This window comes from Perca fluviatilis, chromosome 4 (genome assembly GCF_010015445.1).
Source record: "Perca fluviatilis chromosome 4, GENO_Pfluv_1.0, whole genome shotgun sequence".
Taxonomy (NCBI): domain Eukaryota; kingdom Metazoa; phylum Chordata; class Actinopteri; order Perciformes; family Percidae; genus Perca; species Perca fluviatilis.
In genome coordinates, this window is record NC_053115.1 from 34,947,658 (window position 1) to 34,968,979 (window position 21,322).

At 40.9% G+C, this 21,322-nt stretch overlaps 1 protein-coding gene across 3 annotated transcripts in view; it reads right to left on the reverse strand.

Moving 5' to 3' along the window:
- Positions 1 to 112: 112 nt before the first annotated feature.
- Positions 113 to 21,322, reverse strand: part of plxnb1b (plexin b1b) — a 204,034-nt gene continuing 182,824 nt past the window's right edge. For all 3 annotated transcript variants that reach the window (XM_039797857.1, XM_039797858.1, XM_039797859.1), the window contains 15 exons: positions 19,819 to 19,919; positions 19,209 to 19,426; positions 18,940 to 19,118; positions 18,790 to 18,856; positions 15,145 to 15,291; positions 14,843 to 15,008; positions 14,490 to 14,593; positions 14,306 to 14,390; positions 13,044 to 13,210; positions 7,547 to 7,707; positions 7,195 to 7,342; positions 6,831 to 6,895; positions 5,582 to 5,657; positions 5,421 to 5,495; positions 113 to 3,168 (listed from right to left, as the gene is read on the reverse strand). In XM_039797857.1, coding sequence (XP_039653791.1) covers positions 3,064 to 3,168; positions 5,421 to 5,495; positions 5,582 to 5,657; positions 6,831 to 6,895; positions 7,195 to 7,342; positions 7,547 to 7,707; positions 13,044 to 13,210; positions 14,306 to 14,390; positions 14,490 to 14,593; positions 14,843 to 15,008; positions 15,145 to 15,291; positions 18,790 to 18,856; positions 18,940 to 19,118; positions 19,209 to 19,426; positions 19,819 to 19,919 — 1,864 coding nt within the window. In that variant the 3' untranslated portion in view covers positions 113 to 3,063. The remainder of the gene's footprint in view (positions 3,169 to 5,420; positions 5,496 to 5,581; positions 5,658 to 6,830; positions 6,896 to 7,194; positions 7,343 to 7,546; positions 7,708 to 13,043; positions 13,211 to 14,305; positions 14,391 to 14,489; positions 14,594 to 14,842; positions 15,009 to 15,144; positions 15,292 to 18,789; positions 18,857 to 18,939; positions 19,119 to 19,208; positions 19,427 to 19,818; positions 19,920 to 21,322) is intronic.

Here is a 21,322-nt window from a genome sequence, read left to right on the forward strand (position 1 = left end):
TTTACCATTAGAGGCATCCTGTCAGTTATTACTGCAGCCCTGATACAGTCACACACTTACATATGAACATCTTGAGGGATTCAAGTGAGTGTTTCAAAAGAAAAACAACAAATAATTTTAAGAATACTTTATTACATCAGCATCTGTGATAATTTGCATCAATTCTCTTATTAAACAGGTAAAATCACTACAGTTACATTTTAAATCAATATGTACAATGATATTAACACACAAAATAAGAATAAGAAACACCCTTAAAACTGCTCCTTGCAGAGCCTGCTCTACATTGCCAAATTTATACAGCCTAATAACAGTTATAGTTTTCCCTCAAATGGCTTGTCTTTATCATCACTGAGCTTTCACTATCTAAACTAACAGTGTCTGACAGAACAAACCATCTGTTCATATGAGTCATTAGTTGCTTGTATGTGTTAGGTAATGTAGTAATAAACCTACGGGCTACATTCTGAAATGCTGAGCCTGGACCTGGGAATGACACGTATTAGGCATTAGGCTCAGCTGACACTCTTCAACACTCATCTTTTTTGGTCACTGATGACTAGGGCTGGGTATAAAACCTCATTACTTTTAAAGTAGAGACTACACTGCGTCTAAAGCACTGACTTGAGTATTGACGAACTCAAGTATCAAAGTTGGCAAGTATCTTTGTGGATCTGGGTTTCCCCTTTTGTTCACCTGAACCCAACCAGTTATCTCTGCAGTGCCTAGCCATAACCTAAATATTAACAGAAATTAAGCCCTAACCACAGAGGGCAGTGCTATGGGGGACACTATTTAAAAAGGGAAATATAGAGGTTTACTCCTCGACGCAGCGGGCCCGGGTTTGACTCCGACCTGTGACCATTTGCTGCATGTCAGTCCCCCCTCTCTCTCCCCTTTCATGTCTTCTGCTGTCCTATCCAAATAAAGGCTGAAAATGCCCAAAAACATAATCTTAAAAAATAAATAAAAAGGGAAACAGAGTTTGACACAAGGAACAGCATCAACAAATGTCCAACCATACCCAGCCCTACTTACCCCTAGGAAGCCATCTCAGTCTTTGTCATTTAAAGGTGGAGTCTTTGTTTCTGAAAAAAGACGTTTATTTTTTAACTCAACACCCAAACAAATAACCCACTCCCGTCAGTGCTCCTTCATGTGCCAGATTTACCATCACTACCTTTCTCTTTATACATCATGGCCTTTCCCATGTCCTGTGCACCAGCACCAACAGAATAGTGTTTTGCTTGTTTCTCATTCACAGAGCAGGACTGTGTATGGACGGACAGCAAACAGACTGAGGAGATATTCGCTGAATTTGACAAAAAGTGTATTGGATTAAAATCAGAGACTCCACCTTTAAATGAGAACAACATCAGCAAACATGAGCTCATGTATATAAGGTCTCTGTGCTCTAACTGAAATCAGAACAGTGTCACAAGATCAAATATACCTTCTGAACCAGTAGCAGTATAATCAATGCATAATCTGTATCAACTTGACAAAAATAAAATGTCATACATTCCATCAGCACATGAAGAAATGCCACCTTGTGTTCAATACAACTGTATACCAACCATGATGTCGATACCAAAAAACATGTACCATCACCTTGGCTTGGAGTGGACCAAGGTGAACCATGATTACCTTGTATTGATCCCAAAAGGAATGTTAAAAATTTACAAAATAGACATATGACTGACTTACACAATAAAACACTGTGGTGCACACTAAGAATCCACTTCATGGAGTTTTTTTTATGGAAGGAGTTTTTATTTTCCTCTAACATCTTTCCCATGACTTGAATCTGCATGAATAAGTTTAAAAGCAAGAAACAAAAACTAAAAAGTAAACTGTCACTCAGTTGGGGTTTAAGTACCTTAAAATGCTCAAACAAGCATGCTTTGATTTCCAATCACACACAGGAAAGAAAATGTGTGTTTGTACTGCTGCAATTGAGTCCAGCTGGAGTTAGGCCAGATCTTGCTGTGCTGCTGTATTGGTAGTTATAGCTGGTTAACTTGTACATAGTAGTGTTGCGTGAACAACACTGAAAAAATAGAAGAGTATCTGATGCAGCACAGTAGGCTGAGGTAGAGAGTGGCAGTGACTTATTAAACTCTTAGCGATTGGCTTTGTGTAAAGGGGTTTCATTCTTAAACATTCAGAGACATTTCAGATCACTGTTTTGTGAATACTGCTGTCTTAAAATCTAAAATATAATAACCACTTCAATACCTTTTACTAGAAACCAGAAATGTGACAATACAAGATGTAGAATGACAACCAGGGTAAAATGGAACACACACACAACTTTTGACTAGACAGCAGCGAAAAGCACACAAGGCATACAAGATACCGCTTTAAAAATTCACTCAAGGGAAAATGTCATCAGTCTTTAGTCAGATCAGCTGACTATGGAACAGCTGCTTTATAAGATTGTTAAGTTTTAAGTCCAGCACTGTTCTGTAGCGATGAAACCAGGGTGCAAAATTTACTTTTTTGTCCACCATCCAAATGGCTAGTGAATGTTCAAATTTGACCAGTCACTCAATAGATTACTATTGTTTTTTTGGCTGGTGAGAAAGCAAATCTCCCAGACACTTGTATATTTTACCAGCATTTAGCTGGTGGAGTGTGCAAATATTGTACCCAGGATAAAACACAATGTTCTTCCTCTAAATGTCTCTTTATAAAGTTAACAGAGGGACAGCAGGACTGACTGGTGTCTTTTACACTTTCTTTGTCCAGATTTGTTCAGTGCCCTGCTTCTACAGAGAGCTCAGACTAAAGTAACTGATGCATCCTCAGCCAACACCAACAAAGGACTGAAGGTGCTGGGATGTGAACTTCAATGCTAAGCTGAATCTTCCGATACTTCTGAAAAGTTTCTTCAAAAACTCACAGCTCCTTGACTCCAAACCTTCCTCCTAAAACAAAGGTTGGTACTGTCTTCCAATTTGTCTGTCTGTTGCTTTCTGCTTTTCAGTTCAACCTGCAGGGTTTAAGTGTCCCACTCTTTGCCTCCTCGATTTGCCATAGCTCTGGTGGGTGTTTCCTCTGTCACAAGTCCGTGACTTTATTCTCCACGGCGGCTGCGATCTGCTGCAGTCTGTAGCCGAGCTGCATCTTCTGGGCTGTGGGGTCCTCCTCCAGCGCTGTGATGATCTGATGAGAAGAAGATGGCACAAGGATGGGTGGAGAGAGAGAGGTTAAGAGGAGGAAAAGAGATGTGACAAAAACACAAATAAGTTGCATCATTCCCGTAAGCAGAAATGTACTGAAGGATTAAAAAAAAAAACAACAACACATAAACCCCCATTACTAATCTTTTAAAACTGACAAAAAAAAAGTAGTAGTTGTTTGTTTTTTCTGATTCAAACGGAGGATCTAAGGACAGAAGAGGGAAAGGCTTCTGAGACAAAATGTTATGGAGTGCCATGGGGAAATAGTCTTGAGGTGCACCCAGTCATTAAATGGTTTGTTGATTTTCCTGTGAGAGGATTGGTGTCCAGGATTTATGCTAAACTGATGCAAATATCCATAGGAGAACCCCCAATAGTAAAGAAATGGGAATGAGAACTGAGTCCTGAGGGGAACGTAATTAATTGGGAGACAGTTTGGGACAACATTGGACAACTGTTCCAAGAACCCAAATCCCCAGCAGATCCACTTCAACATATGCCATAGAACATATTGGACTCCTCAGAAGAGATCCGTCTCTAAAGTCATTCCTACTCCCTATTGCACGTTCTGTCAACCTGAACAAACTGGAACCTTCCTGCACATGGTCTGGGAATGTGAACAGGTGCATGAGTTTTGGAATAAAACAACATCAATAATATCTGATGTGATAGGATGTCAAATTCCTACTGACCTGATTGCTTTGTTACTTAATGACGACTCTAAATTACAGCTGCTTGGGAGACAGAAGAAAATTTGGCTAGCCGGCTCAACCGCAACCAAAGAAATGATAGCTCAACGCTGGCTCCCCCCGCACTCGCTTTGTATAAAACAGTGGTTGGCGTACTTCCTAGACATAGTTATGCTTGAGCTCTCTACAGCAAGGATTAACAAAGCCAAGCCATCAACCTATGGAGAAACGTAGCAGTACAGGTATCGGCCGTGGTGACCTCAACACCTCAAGAATTAGAGGAGAGCGACTAGGCAAGCTGTGATTTTTGTTTTCTTGTATATTGGTTTGTTTTGTTTTCCTCGAGACCGCAGAGGGTGGGCAAGGGTTTTGGTTCTTGTTTGTTCTGTATGTTGTATGTTCAAAATATAAAAATAATACAAAATTGATCATTAAAGTTGAGTCGGTCTTAACTTTTTGCCGCAGGCCCGTTGCATTTTTTTGCATATGCAATTGATTTAGGCTACAGAAGCAAACAACACTGCTATTTTCAGCCAGTTTTCTTTCCTAAACCTAACCAAACTGCGAAAATAACACATTAACTAAGAGTAAAACTAAAAATCAATTCTGTTCTTGTTGATACATGAACCCCACCTTCCAGGGTGTAAGCTTCGAGTCCGACCCACTCAACCCACAACTTATTTGCTATGGGAGAGAATAACCGAATAGCTGCTGTGTAACTATTCTAACCCGAGTGCAGATACTCCATAGTTTTTTGTTTTCGATAGCCTATTTCAAAGTAAATGTATGTTTTTATAAAAAAACAACTGACAGCTCTCCTGTTAAAAACCAACTTGCGGCTGACCTGTCGTAAAAACAAACCATGAATGAAATTATCATTTAAAAAAAGAACATATACATATTTTAAATTGTGTGCCTTCTTTCCATAAATTTAAATATAAAAATAAAATATAAAAGTATAAATAAATATATACACATTCAAACATTTAATTATATAATTATACATTTATTTATGTATTTAGTTATGGGCCTTAAATGCTTCCATGGCTTCAAGGTGTGCGCCCCTAAAATTTTCAGTTAGGGGCTACAGTGCCCCTAACTGAAGTGTAAAAAGTTAGTCTGTAGCACTGAATAAGTATTATTTGTACATTCATCCTGGCTGTGAAAACAACTTCATGATTGGTCGGTCCCATTACAAAAGGCAACCAAAGACTTTTGAAATTACATGTTTTAAATGTCTGCCACAGTGTCACAATGTTTGATACGACCAAAGTCAGAAGAACAAACCTGACTGAAGAAGAACCTACTTTTAATTCTCTCTTAAATAAAACAATGCTGCTAGCTTTACATGCAGCTCCTCATCTAAATATTCAGGTGGAAGTTGTAACTTTTGATATCTCACACTGACTTAATTTAGTGTAAAGACTTTAAATATTTTTTTATATTTTTGATCCATTTTACAACTTGCACATCATCACATCTTTATATTGTGCCATGATATACTGTTACACCTCTACTGTTGAGTCCGACTGAGTGATATACACACCTGGTCATAGTATTTGTTGATGTACTTGTAAAGCTCGTGCAGTGCGACCAGGTAGTTCAGCTCTCCAGAGTAGTTCTGAAACACAAAGCATTGAGGTGAGATGTGGACCTCTGTGCCTTTATGTCTCTGTACTGTGGGCTCTGAGGTTTGGCTGCACTCACCCTGGACAGTTCAGCCAGAGCAGAGTTCATCTCCTGGTCACTGGCTGAGATGGTCTGCCGGATGTCAGCATAGTACCTGCAATAATGATAATAATAACATTAAAGCTGCAAGCAGCGTTGGACGGGCCCTCGAGCCTCTGCGCACGTCAGGGTTACTATGACCAAAAGTCAATTTTGTCCTCAGGCCTGGACCCTTGTCAAACTTGAGAAATTTCAGGCAGATATGACAACGTACACTTACAACAACTTCTTTGTTCATCGATAAATGCTCAAAATGGCCACCACGCCACGCCCATACTGTTTGACGAAAAGTTTTTCTTTTAATAACTTTTGACCATCCTGAAAAGTTTCGAGCTAATTGGACAATGTACACTCAAGTTAAACCCACTTCCTGTTTCGATGGCGAAACGCACAAAATGGCTGCCTAGCCACGGCATGCCCTATGACAATTTTTTTTTTAAATAACTCTTTAACGTCTTAAGATGGTACAGACCAAATTTCAAATTTATCAGATGAAATCTCTAGGAGGAGTTCGTTAAAGTACAACATGTGGAAATGGCCAAAATCACATTAATTTCGAACTTTCAATTCAAAATGGCGGACTTCCTGTTGGGTTTAGGGTATGGCTCCAATGAGCTTTTTTGTACGTCTTGACATGCTACATATGTCTACCGAATTTCTTAGTCTACGTTAAACATACTGCAGGGGCTCAATTTTTTTTTAACTTTGTAGGGGGCGCTAGCGAGCCATTTTTGTGCGCCTATTCCCGAAACCCTTAAAATACGTAAATTTTCACCAGGATTGATGCGACCGCCAATTTTGGTGAGTTTTTGAGTTAGAGTACAAAAGGTGATTCATTTGCCAGGAAAATAATTCCTTCAGTTTCAATAGGGCCTTCGCCGATGTCGGCGCTCGGGCCCTAATTAATATTATTAATGCAATTATGATCAACGGGAGTATTTATTGGTATAACATTATCTTGTGAGTGAAAATTCAATAAAGACATTGTTGTTTTAATAAGCTGATGAAAGCTGATTTCATACTAAAAAAGAAATCTTTTATAAATGTAGAGAAAATTTTACCCAAACAGAATTTTTGATAAAATCATTATATTTATATTTTATATTTAGAGTACAGAGCAATTAATATTAAATAATTAAATTCCAAAATGCATAAATTATATTGGGTGTGAATTGTTAGTCATATTAGCCAAGGATCTGTTTTAGAATAAGTTTTAATCCAAACCAACCTTTCTACCATCTGCTTGTAGCGGGGGATGTCTCGGGCATACAGCAGCTTGTTAATGGGAGAGTCCTGTTGACAAAGAAAAGAGGGAATGAGAAGCAAAAAGAGAAGGAGGAACAGGAGGCTGCTGTCTGAATGTCAACTCTATTTCTGACTGCTGTAAAGTCGCCACCTGCAACTGAAACATCATTGAGAGCCCTTTGAAGCATCTTCTTGCCTTTCATCATTTGTGTTCAGTTTCAATTGTGACTGTATACCAAAAACCACACACAACTATTTAAAATGACAAAACACATAATGTAAAGTCTTTTGAATCAGTACTAATGTGCCTGAAGCTTCTACTGGCTTCCTCCCCCATCCAGCCTCACCCGTCCCAGCTTGTGCTCAGCAATGGTGCAGGAGTCCATAAAGGTTTGGGCAATGACAGAAAGTACTGCATCCACGTGGTCTGACGCCTGGACATCAAAGATAAACTGAGGGTTCTTCACAATATTGATCCAGAAACGCAGAGGGAGACTGGAGAAACAGAGGAAATTATTGTTGTTTCAAGATCCAGCTTGCATCAATCTTTGAAGTGGTTTAAATTCATTATTTTTAAAATTAAATACAATTGTGCTGAGGTAAAGCAGATCTAATATATTTTTAGACAAAACACTTTTAACCCTTTACATTCCTGGACAATGTCATCCTCATGTCTGCTTGTGTAAGTCTATACCGTACCTGTTGGTCTTCCAAATGTGTATAGTCTCTGGGTCGGAGATGCCATGTTGTCCTGCCTGGTCGTCCAGCAGATCAAAGAAGTATTTGACAGCCAGCGGTACAGGACGACTGGTGCTGAGGATCACTGTGAACAGATCGTCTACAAACTTCTGCAATGTACCCTGAAGTAAATGGAGAAAGAAGTGAAAATGATTCAGTACGGAGGATTGTTTGCTGCTGTTCAACAATGTACACATTACAGAGAGGAGGACTGTGTCACTGTGTTGACTCTGTTTAATCAGTATATATGCAGTTGGATACATGGATTCCCATTGTGTACCAAAATCATACAGCTAAATAAAAACTTTATGAAATATTGTAAAACAATTTTGCCCATTAATAGTCATGCAGTGGTTGTATAAATAATTAGGTAGCAAAGTTTATAAAAGAAATTAGGCTATAGTAGCCTGGCATCGCTAAACTCATTCGCAAATGCGTATTATTCTGGAACCTCTCAGTTCATTTTCAATTTCCAAGGGCTGTGATGCAGACCAAAATGCCTCTCTGCACGCAACTGGATAGACCTACAACTAATCAGAGCAACGAAACAACATAGCACTGAGCTATTTGTTCCATTTTAAAGCAGACAAAAAATTATGGCAGCTAAAATTACAGCTAAACAGGACACTGCAAATGTGTTTCTGAAATATTTAAGGCGAGAAATATGCACTAGAGTAATAGAATCTTGATTCATATTTGATCAGCACCACCTAGTTTGACGGTTTGATCGGAGTTTCCTAAGCCTGGTGTGTTGTGCTGGAAATCTGTATGAACGGGAGGGGGGCCAGACGAATAACTGCCTGAGCAAATAAAACATGAGCTGGCAGATTCAGCTGGTTTCAAGGTTAAGGCTTATCCTGCTTATTACAAGGCTAATGTTACTTACTAAATAAATCAATAATTTGACACAAAATATATATTTATTTGACATAGCAACAGGCATCATTTGGCCCGTTTCCATTTAGTAACAGTCACTGATATAGTCATAACCACTACAGTGCTCAATTACCTATTTTTGAGGGGGAAATAAAGAAAATTTTTTCGCCGCAAATACATGACCTCCCCTCCGGAGGACATCCACCAGACCAGCGGGCGCTAGTTGGATCGTTGTCAGCAGCGGCAGGCGAGGAATGCGGCCAGGGAGGAAGCAGAAGCAAGGATGTCGCTGGGCGCGCCTGCTAGCACGGCTAAGGATACTAGGGCTGCAACAACGAATCAATAAAATTGATAAAAAAAATTGGCAACGAATTTCATTATCGATTCGTTGTGTCGCGCAACTATTACGCCACTCAGTTGCGGAGATAAAAATTTTTTTTGTTGAGCGCGGAGCGAAAGAAAAGAAAAAAGAGCAGAGAGGGGGTAGAGGAAATACGGAGAGAGACCGGAGAGACCCGTCTGAAACACATGGCGGAGGCAGAGAAATCAGTACGACCTATATCATCCAAGGTGTGGGAGCATTTCACACTAAATAAATTGAAAACGTGTTAATTGCAAGATAAGCAAAAGCGACACGGCATGGCACGGGCGCACCACGGTGATGATTCAGCACCTAAAACGTAAACATATTGGAGTCCTTGATGAGGAGGAAGGGAGTTAAACAGCAGGGTAAAGTCAATACAGAATCCTACTTTTGTTCCGTTTTGAAGTTAGGAACCTAACGTTCTTCCAGTAGCTCTTCTGTGCTGAAGTGGTGTTTAGTCATTATCCAGCTGACAAGCATGACAAGCTAGCGTTAGCTCGTTAAACAGTAGTAAAGCAGGGGTGGTGTAGTTTGCAAGACTAAAGACACGGTTTTATTCACTCGCCTTTTTTGGCCCATTCATTTTTTAATCTGTTGTCATGTATATATTCTGTGCTTTGTCCCATATCAGTTATTATTGACAAATATATTTGTGAGTGTTGTATAAATGAACTTAACTTGCACTTACTACAATGATGGTAATAATTTAATGAATAAGCGTCTGTCTGTCTGTCTGTCTGTCTGTCTGTCTGTATCTGCTCTTTGGGTTACTTACCTTTACACAACTATTAACTAAAACAACAAGTATGTATGTAAGTATATATTGAGTTGATGTAAATTAATGTTTTTTGTTTTTTTTTATCCGATTCATTGATTAATCGAAAAAATAATCGACAGATTAATCGATTATTAAAATAATCGTTAGTTGCAGCCCTAAAAGGAAACTACCACATAGATCGCCACTGCCAAAAGTCCTACCAACCAACGCCAGATCGTTCACACAAAATGGATGTATATGCTACAAATACACACAGAACTGCTGCTTGTTGATTATCACCGAAGGCGGGCTGAACACACTCACTCATCCCAGACGGCAGCTAGCAGCTAACAGGGTAGGTGATTTTAAACAATGTCTGAGTTGAAAACGCATGTTGTTGTCATGTAAGGGCCCTGTTTCACAGACATTTTAATTAGGGCCACAGCGCCGACAGCGGCGAAGGCCCTATTGAAACTGAAAGAATTATTAGGGCCAGAGCGCCGACAGCGGCGAAGGCCCTATTGAAACTGAAAGAATTATTATTTTTCCCGTCAAATGAATTGCCTTTTTGAGGGGCTTAACATATTCAAAAACTCACCAAATTTGGCGGTTGCATCAAGTCTGGTGAAGATTTACGTATTTTAAAGGTTTCGGGAATGGGCGCACAAAAATGTCTTGCTAGCGCCCCCTAGAAAGTTAAAAAAATTGAGCCCCTGCAATGCGTTTAACGTAGACTCACGAAACTTGGTACACATATGTAACATGTCAAGATGTACAAAAAACTTCATTAGAGCCGTACCCTAAACCCAACAGGAAGTCCACCAGTTTGATTTCAAAGTTCGAAATTAGTGCGATTTTGGCCATTTCCACATGTCATACTTTAACAAACTCCTCCTAGAGATTTCATCCAATCAACTTCAAATTTGGTCTGTGCCATCTTAAGACGTTAAAGATGAAAAGTTGTTAAAAGAAAAACTTTTTGTCATAGGGCGTGGCCGTGGCGGGGCGGCAATTTTGTGCGTTTCGCCGCAGAAACAGGAAGTGGCTGTAACTTGAGTGTACACTGTCCAACTGGCTAGAAACTTTTCAGGATTCATAAGGCTCCAACCCTGAGGACAAATAAAGGCCGATATTTACTTAAAGTCATAGCGCCCCCTAGTGGCAACAGGAAGTAGGCCTAAAAGTCGAGGTGCTATACTTTAACGAACTCCAGATAGAGATTTCATCCGATGGACTTCAAAGTTGTGTCAACAAGTGTCAACACCTTAAAGATGAAAAGTGATTAAAAGAAAAACTTTTCGTCAGACGGTGTGGGCGTGGCATGGCGGCCATTTTGAGTGTTTAGCGATGAACAAAGAAGTTGTTCTAACTTGAGTGTACGTTGTCGTATCTGCCCGAAATTTCTCACGATTGACAAGGGTCCAGGCCTGAGGACACCCACAGGCCAAACTTGACTTTTGGTCATAGCGCCCCCTGCTGGCAACAGGAAATGCGCCTTATATGACAAACATCATCCATGTGTGAGGTATCATTGATCTCAGAGACTTCATTCTTCATTGGTGATGGTTTGGCCCGCCCCCTAAGATTTAGCCACGCCCCCTTTCATCAATGCTGACCCATCTAAGGTAGAGTCTTGTATGAGTTATCATTGAACTCAGCAGAGACTTCCTTTTTTATTGGTGATGCTTTGGCCACGCCCCCTTTCACAGCTAATGAACCGCATGACGTAGAATCTTGTGAGAGGTATCGTTGTACTCGGCGGGGAGTTCCCTTTTCATTGTTGACGATTTGCGGTGTCTGAGTGCCACGCGAATGCACGGTCGCAAGGAGCGGCGTCCGCCAGTAACCCCGACGCGCGCAGAGGCGCAAGGGCCTGTCCATCGCTGCTCGCAGCTTTAATTGTATTTTGTGTCTGTTAAGAGGCACAAGGCACTCTTTATCTTATGTCCCCTAAACTGCCGTTTTAGCTCACTGGAAGTTGTGGGCATTAGCTGCAGGGCATTAGCTGCAGCAACTCCAGTTTGCTAGGACCGATTCGGCTCGTTTTTTTTGCTATCGACAGTACTAACATAGTTATAGCGATCAAGATTAACATAAAAATTGGCTGGAGTTCTCCTTTAAGGAACAGTGTGAAATACCCTATATAACCATTCTATCACCCCTTTAACATTGATTGCGTAAAAGGGCCAAAAGTGGTCTACGTAGACTTTAGCGCCCCCCTAATGGCCGATCTTCACCAAATTTGGTACAGAGCCTCAGATTGGCATGCCGAATGAGCATCACAAGTTTCATGTTGAGAGCAATTACTACGGCAGATAAATTGTATTTGCAAATTTCCCATTTAAATGCATGGAGTTATTTGCCAAAACACATAAACGTTGATTATAGCGCCCCCTAATGGCCAATCTTCACTAAATTTGGTAGAGAGCATCGGAGTGGGATGTTGAACAGGTCTTTTGCGGATAGCATATCATTTGGCTGAGATATGATAACATTTGTGTTTGGTAGCAAGCTAGGAAAATTTGTTTGGTCGTCAAATGCGCATACTTTAACGTAGCAAAATTGTTTGCATAACTTTTGGTCAGGTCCATCTGGAGGTGCTACCTACCAGGTTTCGTGCAGATTGGTTGCACAGCGTAGGACAAGTTCGAAAAAGTTGGCTTTGTACATTGCGCGATATTGCGAAAAAACGTCTTAGCAGAAATGGGCAAGGCCTACATGATGTGATTCAGCTTCATTCAAGGAACACGTGGATGTAAGGTTTTCTAATGTGTGATGTGTAATGTGGGAGTTAAAGGCAAAAAAACATAGCGTTATGTGCTCACATTAGTGTAAGTGGTGAATCCAAGTGTGGGTCCATAGGCCACGCCCACTTTAACCAATCAGTACCCCACTGTAGGGGTGGCCTCAGGAGTGGCCCTAGACTTTGTACTTACTTTCGTAAAATGGTTGGGGGACCCCCAGAGGGTCATGACAAACAAGAATCTAAAGTTTTGCGTTGATAGCATTAATTTTGGTCGAGATAAGGCAAAGTTGGTGTTTTCGTACTTCGCTATACAAATTTATTTGTGCGTAATATGCGCAATTTTTATCCTATACAATTCTTTTCATAACTTTTTGTCAGGTCAGTCTAGAGATGCTACATGCCAAGTTTCATGCAGATGGGAAAATGGGCGTGGCCTACATCAGGAGATTCAGTTGGATCCAAGGAACGCGTGGATATGTGCATTTTTAATGTGTTATGTACGGTTTGGAAGTTATAGGGCCAAACGCGTTTATTCTCCTGTATTACATGTGTAATTTTTTGAGATATATATATATATATATATATATATATATATATATATATATATATATATATATAATTACAACATTTCACAAGCTCTTGGTATGGTATGAACTTGTATGTGTTGGACCATTTTAGCAACATTTCATGTGTGTGTGCATGTGTGTGTGTATACCTTCATGGACAGCAGGCGGGTCAAGTAGATCTCAGGGATGGCCTTGGCCCTCTCTCTCTCCCTCAGGCTCCCTCTGCGGTGTTTGGGCAGCTCAGGCTCCTCGCTGGCTTTCACCAGATGCCACAGCCTCACTCCACCTTCATCTGCATCCTCCAGCATTGGAGTCTCTGCACAGGTCAATGTTTCAAAAAGCTTTATTTAGTATAATTTACTGACCAGTGGAGCCCTGCTTCACCATCAGATATACAGAAAGCTCACATTGTCACATTTTATTTATCAAAAACAATTATTGGAATTTATAGAGATTCACTTTGAATATAAAAAAATCAATAAAAAAAAAAAGTTCAAAACCTAATATATGGGAGGACCGTGTATGGTCAATATGCTTAGTAGTTACAGGAATAGTCACTGATGGTGTCTATAATGCTAATATAGATATTAAATGTTCATCTGTAGTGGCGTTGACCGTATTTTCATCGTCATCGCGATATGAACATGAACAGATCGCAAAAGACTGCCTAAAATGCAATGAATAAGGAAAATCATTTAATTTAGGGTTGGGTATCGAAATCCGGGATTAAACGGGCCTAAAACTGTAGTATTTATCCTCACTCTCTCCCCTGCTCTGTCAGGGCTGAGCGCACGCACACACACACACACACACACACACACACACACACACACACACACACACACACACACACACACACACACACACAAAACAACACAAAAAAAAAAAAAAAAAAAAAAAAAAATAAATCATATAATCACACAAATTTATATATTGGCTATACGAACTATCAGTCATCAACCGGTTGCAATTTTCTGAGTCTGTAAACAAAAGAAGAAAGGGCACAGTCACTCGTTGGCTATTGTAAGCTGTGGACGATTGGTTCAAGTCGAAATTTTTTAATTTCAAAACTGCTGTCTGTGGATATCTTTAATTTTCATATTGTGTTTGGAATAAACAGTAAAGGCTGGACTACAATTGAGCTGTTTGGAGCAGTTTGTGAACAGTGTTTTCTCTGGAAGATGGTAAGTCCCTTTGGGGTGGACTTTGGGCTTTTTCACTTTGTAAACCTATAATGTGCACAAAAAGATATATAACACAATAAAGGAAAGAGGAAAAGCCAAAAAGCACAATATGAGCACTTTAAGATTCAGTCAAGAGTTTAGTAGAAGCGTAAAGGATTTTTAGGTGACATTTCGATCATCATGAGGAGATTCATTTTTCCAATAATACTGTTCTCATGTTAACTCACTCTCTCCTGCAATGTAGTCGTGGTTGTCATTGTGAATGTGTTTTGTGTGGCGAGGGACCAGCGCTACTGTTGCACCGTCTGGGACCTGATGAACACAAAATATAGATAGCATTATTAGAACACAAAACTATCTACTAACTACTTTTAGTGAGTAAAAGTGTGTTAGAGAAACGTGAACTCTGACCTTGTAGTGCTGCAGTGTGTTAAGGCGTTTCCAGTTGCCCTGAACCACAGACGTCAAGTCCTCATCTGACAAAATGAGATGACCAGCAACACCAGACCGCCACTCTGAACAAGAGACAACAGCCAGACAGTTAGCACAGTGTGTGTGTGTGTGTGTGTGTGTGTGTGTGTGTGTGTAGACATTTATTGTTGCCTTGGACACAGCTCAACAAAAACAACAGAGAACACTTGAAGTCAAGTGGACCATTTCACAATTTCTCTCACTTTACGGTCGCAGATATAAGTATGAATAACAAAAATGCTAGAATTGATTTTAGGCAATTTAAGGTGTGTAATGTGTATATGAATTCTTACCAAGGTCCAATGAGTCTGCGTGGGGTCGGTGGGAGAAGGAGGTGCCCTTGTACACCTGATCCAGCAGCTTTTCTTTCACCTGTGTGATGGTGTCACAGTCCAACACTTTGGAGGGCAGCGGCTGGCTCTCGTTCACTCCTCCACCCTGCACCAACACATTCAGAGTCTGCAAAAGAAGACAGAAAGTAAGAGGGGTAAGAACGTGAAAGAGGAAACAACAACTTCCTGAAGGTCATGGTGGATGTCTGGGATTCTTCAATAAGATGCAAATGATCATTTGGTATGAAGTCAGTTCTCCACACCAGGGTCTTGTACTCCACGTCCTCTCGCAGCAGGCGGTTGTCATTGAGGGTGTACTTGGCCTTGCCGGTCACAATGTCCACTGGTCCTTTATCTACCTGGTGCTTTATGGCCCTGAACAGCATGTAGAGAGACTCCCCCGCTGAGTCCTAAAATGCACACACCCACACGCACGCGCGCGCACACACACACACACACACACACACACACACACACACACACACACACACACACACACACACACACACACACACACACACACACACAATTAGCACTGTCCTAATACTCTACAGGATAGAATGAAGGGCTCAAACGACAAGGACATTATTTTATCTATTTTAATCAGTGACTTGCAACTTGAAAAAGAAGCCAGAAAGATTACATTCTACAAAATCATAGTCTATCAGGAATCAGCGTTTTTTTCACTCTAAAGCCGCTGAAGAGGCTGCTGTTTCAATCCTGTCGGCTCTCTGCAGCGGGCAGGGCTGCTCAGTCCCCCCCATGACTGACGCGTGCACACACACAAACACACACAAACACACACGTGGATGCAGGGAAAACCGGAAATGAGACGTACAGGATGACCTAAATTGAGTTGTTATTGTAAGTGCAATGAGTTAAATAGTCCAATAAGTACTTTATCAAAACCGTATCAATGTGTGTCCCAGCCCAGGCCAGGACAGGAAATTAACTAACAATGTAAAGATCAACAAGCCATTGACAGACATGTTCAAATTTGATTCAGTCATAAATTATAATTTTTTGTCCTAAATCCACCAGCCATTTTCATATTATACCAACATTTGGACCATCCTGAGGCTTTTTGGTAAGGTTACTAAGAAAACTCAGCCGAGAGTAGTTTTATTCTCCCCAAAACAAGTTTCCTTTTTATTTTTAAAGAACTATACAAAAAGAATTTTTTTTTTTTATGTTTAACATATTCTGACTTATTCAAAAGACGGAGCTTTAGGAGTTCCTCTTTTTCTTTTAAAGGATACAATTTTTGTAAAAAGCATTGTCTGGCTGGATGTGGCCTGCGGGCCGCCAGTTGACAATCGCTGGTATAATGGCAGAACTACCATATACATATAATTCACCTGGTTCATCTTTTAAATTTTTTTTTTTTTTAACAATTACAAACAGCCATGTGATCTGATGGGAGTACCACTCACTTTCATCACATCACACCTGCGAATGCTCTTGTTTTATAAAAACTGGGCTTATAGGGAAAAGTAATTGTATGGAAAGTAGATTTAATGACATATGGACAGACTGGATGAGAATAGTGTAATGCATAAAAAAATTGTTTTGGGAGGGGGGTGGGATTTTAGGCACCCCCATTCCTTATTTGACAGGAAGGACTGAGCCTTTGTACATGGGGCGCACACTCAACCAGGTGAGCTACCAGGGGTGTAATGTGTCTTTCAGGTCATACGGTCAAATTTTTCACAGATATTGTTCATCAACTCTGAGATGCTGCAGAGTCTAATATGCTAAGATACGAAAATGTTATAACATGCAGTCAAGTGACTGATGTATTATCAGATATTTTTGTCTACCAAGCATTATGTTGTTTAGTGATGACTGACAGCTACTAAGACAAGTTTTAAGAGGATATACCCACACACACTCTATTCTATCTATTTAACATTGTGTCCTCTTTTCATCATCTTTCAGTTCTAATAATGTTGACTGAATCTGTAAATGACCTTACAGGATCAGTTCGACATTTTGGGAAACACTTATTCTTGGCCAAAGTTTGACGACAAGATCAATACCACTCTCATATTTGTACATTAAATGTGAAAAAGTTAGCTTAGCACAAAGACTGTTAACAGGTGGAAACAGCTAGCCTGACTCCAACCAGCACCTCCATAGCTCACTGATTAACATGTCATATCTGGTCTTTAATCTCTTAATTCGTACAAAATGCATAGTGTAAAAACATGTTGTGTTTTTTATGTGCTGGACTTTTTCTTAGCTGGGAAGAGTGACGTTTTGGATTCTCAGCTGGTTTTACAAGACTTCAGGAAGTTACTGCTTGACTAAGCTAACCAGCTACTGGCTCCAGCTTCAAATTTACTGGTATGGATTTTCTCTCTGCAAAAAAGTGAATAAATGTATTTCCCAAAATGTAGAACTATTTCGGTGGGCTAAATGAATTGGATGTCAGCGAAGGCATTGGGCCCTATCTTGCACTCAGCACAATTGCCTTTGTACACTGTGGCATGTATGATTCCTATTTTGCACCCGACGCACAGCGGACTTTTCCCTCCACAGACGCACGTCGGTAAATTAGGGATTGTATTTGCGCTCCCGGGGGCGGTTCAGCGAAAAGAGAAGGCGTGTTCCGGCGCAAACGTTACCTGGTGCTATTTTGCAGTTTCAGAAAACAATTCCTCCACTGACCAGGAAAAACCTGGTCTAAAGTCAGTGGCGCTAGTCTAAAGTCAGTAGCGCGTTATTCAGATGCTATTTTAGGGGCGCATGCTTGCAGTTCCCATTTTTGCAAACCATACATAATTACAAGGAAAAATATTACTGAAAATGCGCTTATAAAGTGTTTGGATAGATCAGGAGGCACTTTACAGTACAATCCTCAAAAAGTCGCAGCATTCTTTGTGGCTTGTTGTGTTTTACACAACAATTCCATGAATCATGGATGTGTTGATGACATAAATGAGGAAATATTAGAGGAACTAAGGAGACGTGATGTTGAACTACGGTGGGATGTGGGATTGGCAATGCGCGATGCGCTCCTGGTGGAGCGGGTGGACGGAGATGGAGTGGGGGGAGGAGGAAGGGCCACAACAGGTGCAGGTGGTGCGTTTGGAGGCCCACGCTCCATGGCTGCAGCAATCCTCTCCAGACTTGAGGAGATGCGCCTGAGAGGCTGCAGCAACATCGCCACCCAGCCAAGACGGACATTTATTACTTTGCGCAATCCCGGACAGCCGCCGGCTGTGCGCGGCCAGGCAAACTACCGGCCCATAATAGCAATCCGCCATGGAACAAGCGCGCCTGCTCTTAAAGGGAATGTGAGATGACGCTCTAATTGGTTTATTGCACGTTAAGCCCAAACCACACCTAGCTACTTCAGACCAACCTATTTTAGATTTGTGTCGGGCGCAAGAGTCATTTATCCCGCCGTTATAATAGCAACAGCGCCCGAGATCCGCCCACAAAGCTACTTGCGTTTCACGTTTGATACTTGCGTTTCAGATAGTTAAAATAGGGCCCTTTGTCTCTTTCTTTTCATTTTCTTCTTTATATTTAATTTATTTAGTAAAGAGGATATATATTATTACATTATATTTTCATTATTAAATCAGATCTTTGATTCGACCACTTGTGCCTTTTTGTATGAATGGTGTGAAATCTAATCTAATAAAAAGATGGTCATAAAAAAGAAGTTACAATGGAACGTGTTCTTCTTAAGGCCATCTTAACAAAACATGTCATGTTTAACCTTCCCCTTACACATTTTATCACCAGGTCCCAGGTCTCAAACACTCACAAACACAGATCAAATCATTAAAAATGTTACTTAATAAAAAAGATTTTAAAAAGTATCACATTTGATTGTTGGTTGATGTGTAGTAGTGTAGTAGCAGCACTATAAAATCATGTCTTATGTTTTGACTGACCCTGAGGAAAGCATAGAGGCAGATGGACATCCAGTTGGTCAGCAGCTTCTCCACCACAGTTTCTGTTCTGTAGAGAGAAAACACTGAGTTTGAATCACTGCCAAGCATCTTTAAAACACCTTTAAACTATGACCATGTTCTTCTTCTTACCGTCGCAGCATCAGTTTGGGGTTCTTGGCCACATACTGCTCCACCAGATCGTTGAGGAGAGTTTTGAGGATGTCGGTGAAATACTCCAGTTTGCCGTGCAGCGACACCGTCAACAGGGAGGCCACATAGGCCCGGTCTCTGGGAGAGAAAGTCCGCTGGCTCTCCAGAGTGTGAATGAACTGAGAGGAAGAGAAAAGGGAAATTATCTCTCTACTCAAAATGAAGGTATCGTCTTAAACCATTGCTCTGCTCATGACACTGATGACTACCTTGGTGAGGAAGAGTTTACTGTTGAGCAGGTTGGACAGCTGCACCAGGCCTTGCTCCACCGTCTGTCTCCGACACTCCTGAACGTCCAGATCTCTCCTCAGTGGAGACTCCCGGTGGCCGGGGAAGAAAATGCGCTCAGCGTACCTCCGGTAGTCAAGGAAAGGGATGCCAGAGCCCACCAGGTCGCTGGACATGTCCATCATCTCCGTCATTAGGTCTGAGTCAGCGTGGAGGAGGAGGGACGAAAGATCAGCAGGTGTAGCTACAAGCTCTTTTGTCTTCAGCTTCTTCAGCTTCTACAATATATCATATTCAAAGTGTATGCTGTTATGAGGTAGGCGCTGGTAAATATTGACACTGGACAGTGTTGGCAGGCTAAAATTAAACTCCTCTGCAGCAGCCATGTGGGATGGTGCAGCCATCCAGGAGGTATGATGTAATGGGATAATCTCATTAGGCCATTGTGAAAACAAAGTTTATTTTAGTTTTAGGGCCAACAGATTGTTGGCCTCAAACTAAAATAAACTTTTTGTTCTTCTGTCTCTGGCTCTCAAACCTAATTTCTCTCTTTCCTGCTCTCCCCTTTGTCATGTAACTTCACTCCTTTACCTGTGAACTCTTTCTTGCAGCGGTCTCTCACACTGGTTTCCAGGTTCTCAAGTTGGATCTGGACCTTCTTGTAGTCCCTCACAGCCTGCTTACTCTTTCTCCTGACATGCAGCAACAAAACAGGACCAGAGAGTGAGGCAGGGATAGAAAAGGGAGGACAAATAATACTAGTTTCACACTGGATTAGTTGAAATCCAGTGAGATGAAAAGGTTGACTCAAGTGATTTGACCCAAAAAGCCCCCACCAGGAAGTATCAGAGTTAGTTATGGGGTCATGCTGGTTCAGGATGGGTCAGGATGGAAACATTGCCTGATTTAGTTACACCAAAACGTGAATATCCAGCTCACTGTAGCACTTTTATATAAACTAGTTAAAGTGTCATCAACAATGTTCTTCCCTCCCAGTAGCCTATTGCATAGAGTATTCTTTATAATGTCCAACAGAGCAGTATCTTTGAATGGCAGGACAACTCTTATTTAATTCCTATTTGCTACTATGCTGTATGTAAAGTTTTCAGTTGGATTTTCTGAATTTCATCCAGGCAGCTGGCATGAATGAAAAGTGAAAATATAGAGTGCTTCTGGTCTGATGATTGGACGTTGTTCTACAACACACTGTGAGAAAAAATCTTTTGATCTGACATGAAAGATATCTCAACAAATTAAAATGTGTTCATTCACAGTGTTTCATAATGTATTAAAACTAGTGTAGTCCCTGTTTAAAATTTAATATTTATTTACTAGGACAATGCACATTAATCAACATTTCTGTAAATGTGCCAGTGTTAGCAAGTCGGCTAATTTTCAACTTTAGTTACCTAGTTACCTAGCAAACGTGTCTGTTGGGAACAGGCCGATTGCTTGGCCTGTGGTATTGCTGCTTGCAGCTTTCTTGAAAACCACTCATCTTGTGAACATCACACTGCGCTTCTTTGGGTCCTCCTGAGCATAGTTTTACTTCAGACAAAAACTTTTTGAGTAGGCCTACTTCTTCTATCACTGCCAATACCAACGTTCCCAGTTAGAGAAAGGGTGAAAAGTAAATGAAGACGCTGTTTGCCTGGGACCCATGTCGAGCAGATATTTTTTGTTGTTTTATTGTCAGTCAGCTCTCCGGAGTAAAATCATTTCACTATGTCAAGTTGTGCCATCCACTCGGTGAAAAAGTCAGCAACCGTGTTCAGGCTGTTCTTATTATATATCCATGGACAACAGGCAGCTGAACCGGACCCAGGGTGAGTCTCAATGTGAGACGGAGGCAGCCGTCCCGAGGAAGAGATTTGACCGGTCAGGCTCCGAGATAACGTTATCATACATTTGATCAACATGTTAAACTGCCATTAAATTAACATAATAAGGGCACCCGGATAGCTCAGTTGGTAGAACAGGTGCCCATATATAGAGGTTTACTCCTCGACGCAGCGGGCCTGGGTTCGACTCCGACCTGTGGCTCTTTTCTGCATGTCATTCCCCCCTCTCTCTCCCCTTTTTTTCTTCAGCTGTC